The 11289-nt window shown below is 41.8% G+C and overlaps 1 protein-coding gene across 1 annotated transcript in view; it reads right to left on the reverse strand.

The window, feature by feature from the left end:
* Positions 1–11289, reverse strand: part of AKAP10 (A-kinase anchoring protein 10) — a 40054-nt gene that overhangs the window by 12302 nt on the left and 16463 nt on the right. Inside the window, 3 exon segments of the mRNA XM_019511176.1 lie at positions 2455–3006; positions 4054–4236; positions 6804–6851. Coding sequence (XP_019366721.1) covers positions 2455–3006; positions 4054–4236; positions 6804–6851 — 783 coding nt within the window.

Here is an 11289-nt window from a genome sequence, read left to right on the forward strand (position 1 = left end):
GGGGGGGGAAAAAAAAAAAAAAAAAAAAAGGTAAGCATTTGCTTTTCAGAACAGCAAGAACCCAATTTAAGAGTATCCATCAATCCTCTCATCTTCCCTCCACACTTCATTCACTATTTCACCTTCCTAACATCAATTTTCATCATGACAACCCTGGCTCTGCCCAGATCACATCATGCTCTGGGCCACCAGAAGGAATACTCTGGGGATCAACTGATGGAACAGAATAGAAATACAACCCTCGATACCCATCAGATAGGCCAACAACACTGCAACAGTGGCACACCAGTACCTCGTATACATGCTTCAGAAGGAAGAAACCCAAGAAAAACTCCCAAGTTCTGGCCCTCAGGACAGCAGGGCAGAAAGCTGCTGCATTACTGTGGAATTTTAGCATTTTTAATGGAGGTTCTCTAGTAAAAAGATCAATACATTCATCTTCCGTCTTTCGTCAGTGCTGTTGCCCCAAACTCATATAGAAAGGGAAACTTACTGAAATAATGAAAATGTTACAATATACAACCTCTGAAAGAAAGTAGTCAAAAAAAAGTTCCATTACCAAGCCATGCAATGTCAGACATTTCTCTTTAGCTTGGCATTACTAATACAAAGTGCATTTGCTTTTAGCCTCAGAGACAAAGCATGCTTAAAAGGTCCATTTCTATTATTAAAAAATGGAGGCAAAGAGCCCATAAATATAACTAATTAAAACTAAACTAATTACACAGTTTGAATAATACAAACAGCCGTAGATCTATTGTACAACCTTCTATTTCACTGAGGTGCACTGCAGGAAAAACAGTTTGGTTATTAAATACATAACCATAAAAATATACTTTCATTTAACTTCAGGGAATTTAAATATAAATCCAGTTTCCCCAGATCAAATGAATTTGGTAGACCATTCTTTGTCCTGCATTTGAGAGAAAGCAGCATAGAACTGTTTACTTTTTTTGACACACCTTTCTATTGGCAACTGGAAATAATTCCAAAATATAAACTGGGGTGAACAGACCATTTTACATGTTCATGCTGTTCTGAGACAGGCGCTATGTACAAGCTTCAAGTACAATAACAGTTCTTCCCGTTGTACAAAAAGAGAAATAAATATTTTCATTACAATTAAAAATATACATACAATGGCCATTTAACTAGTTTTTAAGCTTCCGTTTAGCAAGAGGTCAAAAGAACCCCGTAACAATACTTTGGATTTTCCGCCAATCTTGAAAACATTGCGTGATGTTTTTGTCATTATGCCTGAGGCCCGCTAGGCTGCTTTAAAAAAAATAAAAAATAAAAAAAGATTCAGTTCCTGCAATATTTTTGTTCCATAACAGCAACTAGAGGCCTCATTCAGGACGAACACAGTAATATTTTAGATGCTGTAGAGATGTATGAAAAATCCTCCCAAGCTCCAAAGCCCTTCCAAACTAACTACATGAGAGAGAAAGGGCAGAAGCAAGTATCATGTAAAATCTAGTATGTCTCTGAGGAGATGAGAAAAGGAACCTAATGATATTGGTGCATACAACCATGGGTAAGGAGTCTCTCACCCCAACACGTGCCCCCGTGCAACGTACAGCTGGGCTACCACTGCAACGACTGCTTCATTTCAAAGACTACCCAGGTAGGAACAGGGACTCTAGCTGATGTCAGGATGAGATGGTGTTGGAGTCTGTTTGACAGCACAACATGTAAATACACAGATTTTTTGAAGAGCCCGGCTTATTCCAAAGATGCAAGTCATTTAATGTAAATGCTCACCTATGCAGCATCTTAAAAGTTCCTACTTTCAAAAACATACATTTTTTTCAATTCTTGCTGCCAAGAATATATTCTAAAAGGTGGAACAGCTGAACAGACCTGCAAGAATGCACTCTCTTTTCATCACGATGGTTTCCAAGCTCACCAGCAAGGGCTTCCTCTTGTGCTTTCAAGAAATGTTGTTTCTTAAAGCGATTTGTGTTTGTTAAAGGGACCCTTTAGTTTCCTCTCCAAACACATGGCCAGCCACTCTCCCATCAATGGAAGGCGCACAAGTCCATGAATACCCAAGCCACCCATGAATCTACAAGCCAGATCTCTTAATTTTAAGATTGATCCACCCTCCATTTATGCCATCTCCTTGGACAAGTTGCTTTTGTAGGAAGCAGAGCAAGCAAGACTAGAAAATCCACAACTTAGGTCATTAAGAATCTGAATTAATGAATCTAGTCCAAGAATCTGAAACTTTGATTAAGGAGTATGTAGTATCCTTCTTCTCTGCTAATGTGACAAGTTATTAAATTGGCAATGAGTTAGCCGTTTTCTTTAAGTAGGGTGAAATGTGTGTTGGCAAAGTACACGAAAGACATTTAGAATATTTTGTGTTGTTCCTACTGGTTTAACTCACCCTCTGCTTGAGTGCACGTGACTGAGGAACTGAGCATGCACGAGATTAAGTGACACACTTACTTTTCATTAGTTTTCCTGACAAGTCTTTTAGTGCAGAAGAGGGGCTGTTTCTGTTTGATACTGTAAGCTTGGAAGGCTCTTGTTCAGCTGGAAGAAAGTGGGTCCCTGCCTCAGATTTTCCAAAATGAAGGACACCGGCACTGTCACTATGCTGGCTTGAAAGCACATGGTTCTGAACGTTGCTAGTTCTATCATTCTTGGTTGTTGCCACTCTTTTGCTCAGGAGCAGGTGGACTGTGCCAGAATCCTCCAATCTTTCATCAAGCAAATCAGTTGGAGAAGATACCATGGCTTCCAGCTGTTTAGAGGGAGACACTGGCTCTGCCAGCGAACTCTGTTTGACGGTGTTCAGGCTATGTGCTCTGATGCGGGACCATGATGTGGAGTGAAAGCTTTCAGCCTCTAACCAGAATTTAACCAAATGTTCCATTCTACGCAGTTCCATAAACTGGATAAAATAAGGGAGAGCAACACTGTCTTGCAAGACTTGTTCAAGAGTCTTTGAAAGGCTTGATTTGGTCTCTTGAGCCTGATAATTCAGGCACGATCGCCCTAAAGAAAACACATCAAAAGAAATTAGAGCTTTATAAAACTGCCAGTCTGGTACCTAACCAAAACGCACTAGCAGAGACGGGGCTTCTGAAGCCCCACATAAAAGTCTGAGGCAAAAAGCCTCCCCTACCAACCAGCAAACAGAAAGCAGATTGGCGTACCACTTTAAAAGCATTTCCTACCTGACCCTATTCTTAAATGGACAAACATCTGACTGTTCAACCAGCGTACCAAGGACCTGTGCCTAAAGAGGCCTTACGTAAGTAATCCCAGGCATGCAGCAAGGGGTTGAGAGATCATGTGAGGTAGAAGGGAAAGCCGATCTGCCCACACTGCGGTTTGCTCCACTTCCTACAACCCACATCCTATGCTTGCACGCACTGAAAACTGGCAGAGCCACTCTACTCATCACCTTTACTTTCCCCAACAAAACCCAGCCTGTGTGTACAAGTCCTTAGGGAATCCACAGACAGTACTTCAGACTGAATGTGCCTCTGTTCACATGCCGCGCCATTATTCATTAGCACAACTGGTATATAATGGGCAGTACATTTAGCAGCATCACAAGAGGTAATAGGATGCTTGCTGAACACGCCTAGTGCAACGAGGAAACCGAACAGAAAAACCCTTGCTTTTCGGCAGTGGTTATTTTACTTCCAAATGCATCTAGCTGGCGAGATATTGGTAAGCATTCTCTTGACTTGCTGGGCAAATCTCACCGCGTTTTGCCTGCTGCGTATAAACAGCTTGGTTCACAGAGGTTAGTAAGCACTCTGCAAGATTATTCTTCTGGGCTAGTTTTAGGCTAAAACAAACAAGACATTTTTACAATGGGTGCCTTGCAAGGCCAGCTGCTCCGATGTTACAGTGGGTCCCTTTAGCTGCAGTGGCCTCTACTACAGGCTCATGGCCGGGGAGCTGCAAGCTCCAAGCCTCAGTGTAAAACATACTAAGCTCAAAATAACCTTGTGGTAGTGAGCTGCAGAGATGCTATGTATAGAATATGCAGGCACAACTAACTGTAATAACCAAGAGCAGAAATCTTACCTAAGTCTCCAAAATGAGCAGCCTCCATGTGACTCGGCTGCTTCTTAAGGGCAGCTGTCCGACTGCTAGAAAAAGAGTCCATGTTGGCGGAGATGGCATTAATTGCCACATGGCTTGGTCCGGCAGCCTCCAGCAAGGCATGGTTTCTAGTGCTTCTCTGAGGGGAATGTACTGGTATTGCAGCTGGAATAAAGACAAGACCGATTAAAAAAAGAGAGAAAAATATGACCTTTTCTGTGCAGCGCTGCATGCTAAATATCAGAGGACTTGGAAATTATGTTCAACTCTATCCTTCATATGAAAGCACCATGTTATTGCTTCATGGAAGTACTTGCTTTGTTTGGCTACAGTAAACATGCCAGAAATAAGAGGGCTTCTCCACATTAATAAGATCCCTTAAGTCTGATTGTAGGAGAACCTGCCTCCCCCCAACCACACTTGTTCACAGATAAGCCAAAAACTCCAAACTGAAGTTCATGTAAGGAACAGCAATTCTCAAAATCTGCCCTGTTCATTTACAAGTGCTGCCACAGTTGTCTTAGGTTTTTCCAATAATGTGACAACACAGTGACATCAGCTACGTCATTCAAGATGTGCAGATCTATTTCTCTTCCTCCTTTTGAAAGCTTTTAACATGGCAAGACTGACAACGCTATGAATCTCTCTATGAACTTTAACAGGAATATTTAACTTTTCCAGAATTCTTTATCTTTGATTGCTGCTGGAGAGTACAGTAAGCAGCAACGAACAAAGAAAATGATATGCAGAATGTAAGTATTAGTTTCAAAAACTGCTGTAGTCCTTTTCAGAACAAGGTTCATGTCGGCTGCCTGAATCTGAGCAGAAATAAGACAAAAGTCAGGTTCCTATCACAAACAAGCATTTCTTTCACAGGCCTAAGTGTCTTACTCTTAAATAGCTATAGAGAACACACACACACACGCACACACGCAGAGTTCTGCAGACTTTGGAGATAATAAATTTGACTAGGATGCCAGTCTAGATGGCCTTTCACCTCCTGACCTTGGTGGAGAATAGAAAAGCATTTATCCAAGCCCACTACAACCTCAGGGACCTAATTCCTACCAATTCATTGTATTGATGTGTCAAAAAAGCTTGTTTTAATAGCTTTGTAGCTTCATCTTTTCCATATCTTAGGGCACACCCAGACAAGAAGGTAAAAGAAGTTGGACCCTACATGTCACAGCAATAAGCACCTCAACGCTGTTTTCTATCCATCTGAGAACACTCACAGGGTCCTTCCCCCTACCCTACCACCTGCACTTTTATCTTTGCCTACCGGGTTACTTTTACAAAGCCAAGCTACACAAACAACATACTACAGCTTTAGGTAAAAAACAGTCTACCTCCACTTGTTTGAATATGTATGCCTGAATAAATATCACCGCAGCCCTGTTTCTGACAAGCTGTCACTAGAGATAGAGAAAACAAAAGAGGCTTGAATATTTTCCTCTTGCTGAAATATATGGTACAGAAATTCTTCAGGCTACCCTCCAAGAAGTCTTTGGTACGTAACGCCTGCTGGAATAGAAATGCATATTTTCCCAAGCCTGCAGAAAGCAGCCAGTTGCTTAGCTGATGACAGCAATGGTGGATTATTTGCAGAACAGGAGACACCCATATGATGCGTCTTTCCAAATGAGACACAAGTTTACTCTTAATGAACACTGTGGGATAAGGTGATGCGTTCAATCAACTCCAAGGAGGAGGCATCTACTTTGCAATCTGTACATAGCATGAAACCTCTAATCTCAAAGGGTGCAGTTCACTGAAGTGTGCTCTGCCAGACTAGGAAGATGCTTCCACTTTATTCACTATGAGCAGCTTGTTCTGTAATCAACTGAATAGTCTGTAAAGTTTTAATTTTATTTCCATCGTGGCCAACTCTAGCTTTTCCTTAGCTAATTGCCAAATTCTCCTGAACTTTGATCACAGGGCCTCCAACGAGCTTGGGTAGGTTGACTCTATTTCCTATACTGCTTCAAAAAGACAATTCAGTACTTCATGTAAAGTACTAAAATAAAATTATACCTGAAGCACATAAAAGCACCCAAATGATTGTGGCCTTACTGAAAGGAAATTGATACATGTACAGTTTAGACAACTGACAAGTCAGAGGGTCTGTTCCCATGATTTAATATGCTATGCTGATTGTTGCCTGCATTCAAGATTTTTTTTCCCCAACAGCAATTACTACCAAGTCTCTGTGCTACATAACATTAGGGTTGCCGTTCCTTCTGAACATGGATTCAGAGCTTCATGTTCAAATTAAGTTACTGCATATTTATGCCAACAAACTAGATCTGACCCTGGTTTCCTGTTATGTCAGTCAGGCAATCCAAAGCCACATTATGAAAACTGTGAGATAAATAGCATACCACCAAAGGCACCTAAGGAACCACAGAAAGCAATTTGCTGTAGATAAGGAATAATCGCTGTTTGCCAAGTGATTGGATATACTGAATGTTATGAACATTTTAAAAAAAGCCCAGGGCTGGAAAAGAATTGAATAAGCTTCCTTACTTCCAGATCTGATAAGATGATCAGGGAAGATTAGTCTTCAAATTTATTTAGGCTACTTGGAGACAGATTTACTTCTCCCGTCCACCCCTGGCCAAGGCACTGTCCTGTTCAATTGCAGGGAAATTAACGGCTGGATAAAAATATGTATATATGGTAGCCAGTGTTATGAACCTGAACTTTACAGAGGAAGTAAATCTTAATCTTACTTTTAATTGCCTTCACATCTGAGGTCTTCTCTTGTTCTCTGCCTTTCACTGCAAAAATATGAAGAAAAGGTGTTAAGGAAGGTGTTAAAGGAAAAGAAGCTATTTCTAGCACATGTAACAGCATAAACTGCTTAAAAATAACAACAAAATCCCAAGCCTAGGGTTTAAGCAGATAATGGAAGAAGTAAATAATCTTTTTGTTTTAAAATATTTGCTGTTTCCAAATCCGTATGCATGTATCCAGTTACCGACTAGGAATGTCAAGATTTGATGCCAAACCTGACACCCAAGGGAGCACACAAAATTCTTAAAGGATTAAAATGTTACAAAACTAGAGCGTTTATATTACAACATCCTGAAAGATGCATTTTGTACATGGCGTATCTTGTAGGTCACCTTGTTCTCTCCATTTTCTTGTTTAAAATAAATTCAGAACATAAAGCAATTAAGAGGACGAGCTGGATGCACATGGCTTTGGAAAAATTACATCCCTACATCATTACATGGACAGGACACTACTGGAGTGGCCAGCGCTATATAGACATCAGGGACTGGCTCCACGTCTCTTGAATTTACACAGCATTCAGAGCTATACAACCAATAGTGCTAAAATACCAGAGCTAACTGCTCTTGAAGCAACATAGATTTTCTGGTGAGAAAACAGCTGAAAAGCTTGGTGAGAAAAAAGGGGAATTTTTTAGAAAGCTTGTAAAGGACGATATTCTAAATATAAAGGAAGACCACGGAACACGACCGAAGGACTGAAGCAGTACAGCAAGAGAATGGATGGGGAAATTATACGTTAGTCAATGATAGTCAAAAGGTACACGGCAAGATGAACTACCAGGGTTGCACACCAGGAGGGCAGCTTATTCCCACATCAGAGAAGCACAGAGAAAACAGATTACTAATTTGGGGAAAATACAGTACAACTAAATAAAAATAGTTAATGCAACATTATAATGTATTTTGCCTAAAGCTTTACCCTTTGACAATTTACTACTTTTCCAGTGGAACAGAGACATGTCTACCTATTTATCAATCCAATAATAACAAAGCTATAAATACTAGAAAATGGAAATCTGTCTTACATGAGCAAAGATTACCATTTTCCTCAACAGAAAAAGGTACATAAATTGCTTCTGTCAACTTCCACTTTCATTAATGCCTACGTTAGATGTAAAATGTAGGGTCTAATATGAGATATTAATAGCTATTCCAGTCTTGTTTTATTCCTAAATTTTCATGTTTACCTAGCATTGCAGTTCGGGCCAATAAAGGCCAGGGGTCCAAATAATGTTGATTAGACATATATCCTGAAACAGCCCACAGCTGAATGACCAAGGGCAGGCCAACCTCCTCTTAAAACTGGGAGCCCATTCTAGGTCCTGCCACCTGCACCCTCCTCCACATTACCCCTGGCTGACCAGTTACCCGTCAGTACTCTATATGATCACATCTCATTATTCAAAACGTTCATCTGAAATAATGAGGGACATTCACAACTAACTGAAACAAAAGAAAACCAGCACCATATTAAGAAACTCTCAAATCCAAGCTGGGAAAAAGTCCAAATAAAGAGTTTTCTTGCATAAAGTTGCCAAGAAATAAATTTTAGAAAAGCAACAGAGAGAACCAACTTTTGTGAAGGTGAAAAGGACGCACATAATTCCATACAAAACTAGGTAAGCAAACCTTGCAAAATTCACTTACACATGTCCTGTTTTAATGCCAAGTAAAACCACAAGACGTAAGAGTGCCTTCAAGAATCTTGTCAGAAACATTTTTTTTAAATATGTATAAAAGGTCTACTCACTCCTATAAACTTCTAACTATGATTGTTCAAGAGACATGACAAACCAAATTCGCGGGGAATGCATTTACAGCTTGGTTATCTAGGAAGCATCTCTATAGTCTTCCGACATGTAGTAAGGCTCCCCCCAACACACTGCACTTCTTATTTAATTGTGCTCTTTTTCCATCTGCTAAATCAGGAACTGTGATAGTCTTTTTGCATGTACATCCTTCTTACCTGCCCTGTGGCCCTTGCCTTCACATTCTGAAAACTACAACAGTTATCTATATTGCAACGTATGCAATTTATTTTAATGCAGTTTAATACCCGGAAACAAGTGGCGGGTCAGCACCATTTTACCAAAGAGCTTCCCCAAGGCCAAGAGTGGGTACTTGGGGAACTAATTTTGGGAAGCTCTGAGTTAGACACGTTACGTCTGTCCCCAGAATAGTTCCTAACCAGTGACTGAGATTGTAAGTACTTTTCAGCCTTGCTATTGGCAACAGCACCGGCCAGCTTGCCCAAGACCGAATACTTTGTGCCCACGCAAATGCACACACGTAAGTGCATGAACTACCTTCTGTGCAGGGTGATCACACACTAGAAGCTCAGCAGATCCTGAATTAAAATTCCATCAACAACTTTACTTTGACACAAAATGAATTTTACTACATTTACTTTGAACAAATGTAGTTCATCTATACATGGGACAAAGCTTTTAAAAATGACTGGTGATTGCAGCCAGTCAGATAAGGGCTGTAGCCAAATACTTGGTCTGCTACCAGACATTAGAAATGATTATTTTTTAATACTTAACAGACCATTGCCTCTGTCACTATCTGACACATTATATCACAATATGAAGCAGTTGTGAAGATACCAGCACTTAAGCCTGCACCAACAACTTGGAGAAATGGATATGTTAATAGATATTAAGGGTTGGAAACTCAAAATTTAACACAATTGAGCAAAGATACTTCTGGAACCACTTGTATACTGTGCTTTCAGTTTCAGAAAGACTCCTTTTGAACTTCAAACTTCAAAAATACTATCCAAGCCTCAGAACAACCCTACCATGTATGGAATTATTGGTATGCTCATATCACACACTGAGAAATTCAAGCATTTTTTAAATCAACTTCCTCCTACAGAAAACAAAGTGTTCTCCTTGACTCCAACCACTGGTCTGTTTGGTGTATGTGACCCCCCCGTCGCTACTACAGGCTGTCTCCAAAGATGAACTCTATGAGAAGAAAAGGAACCCGTAAGGGTGCACGTGCCATATAAGGGCAGCTTCCTCTATCAACTTCCCCAGGTACTTCCTGTTGTCTGCATTGCTGCAAACAACTTGGTTTCCAGCAACCAGCACCATTAGCCAAAATTTACAGGAAATGTGTTCAAATTCTGGGGATGCAGAGATGTCAGGTGTGATTGACCTTCCTGGAGGGAAGGTCAGTCACAACTACCCAAGCCCTGTAACATCTTACAAAAGGCATTAACTAAATAGCCAAGGCTGCTTACAGACATGGAAAAAACCTCCCATAAAACCAACAACAGCGCTTTACGTCCAGCTCAGTGTGCCCCCACGCCAAGCACAGCGCATGCCCCAGAAGAGGCATCGCATTCGTTTGACCCCACCTGCCTGATGTCTGTATTTTTCACACTTATCTAATAGCGGATTGAATTCAGCTTTAGAAAAAGTGCCAAAACTACCCTGCTAAAGCGCACAATCTATACAGATGCTGGGGAGCCAGGTTGAACTTCCTCTTCCAGTAAAGCACTGTTTTTCTTGGGGGGGGGGGGGGGGGGGGGGGTGAAATTCAAGGCCTGTCAGCACCCCAAATATTTGCACAATTGACCCTTGTAGCCTTATTACCATCTTGACTAGTACAACTGCTTAGAGCGGGGACCAGGACTTCTCCCCAACCGGGATTCAGGACGGACTCAGGAGAGACTCCGCCAGGCCTAGGGTCAGGGACGACCCAAGTTAGGGAACTTTTGGAGGGGCTGGACGTGTTCAAATCAGCAGGTCCAGACACTCTCCACCCCAGCATGTGGAGGGAATTGGCGGGGGTCATTGCGGGGCCCCTGGCAAGGCCTTACAAGCAGTCATGGTGCTCTGGTCAGGTGCAAGAAGACTGGAAGAAGACCAATGTGGTCCCCATTTTCAAAAAAAAGGAGGACCCGGGCAACTATAGGCCTGTTAGTCTTACTTCAGTCCTGCGGAAACTCTTTGAGAAAATTATCCAGGAGCACATCTGGGAGGGACCAGCAGGGGGGAGGATGCTCAAGGGCAACCAACATGGGTTCATTAGGGGCAGGTCCGGTCAGACCAACCTGGTGGCCTTCTATGATCAGGTCACAAAATCCTTGGACGCAGGTGTCGCGGTGGATGTAGTCTTTCTGGACTTCAGGAGGGCCTTCAACACTGTCTCCCACCCTGTTTTCATCAAAAAGCTAGGCGACTGCAGCACTGATACCTACACAGTCAGACAGATCGCAAATTGGCTGAGGGGCCGCACCCAGAGAGTGGTGGTGGACGGGTCATATTTGACCTGGAGGGATGTGGGCAGTGGAGTCCCCTGGGGCTCGGTCCTTGGGCCTGCACTGTTCAATCTCTTTATTAGCAACTTGGACAAGGGGGTGAAAAGCACCCTGTTCAAATTTGCTGACAACACCAAGATTTGGGGC

Source organism: Gavialis gangeticus, unplaced genomic scaffold (genome assembly GCF_001723915.1).
Source record: "Gavialis gangeticus isolate Ggan-Ray unplaced genomic scaffold, GavGan_comp1, whole genome shotgun sequence".
NCBI lineage: Eukaryota > Metazoa > Chordata > Crocodylia > Gavialidae > Gavialis > Gavialis gangeticus.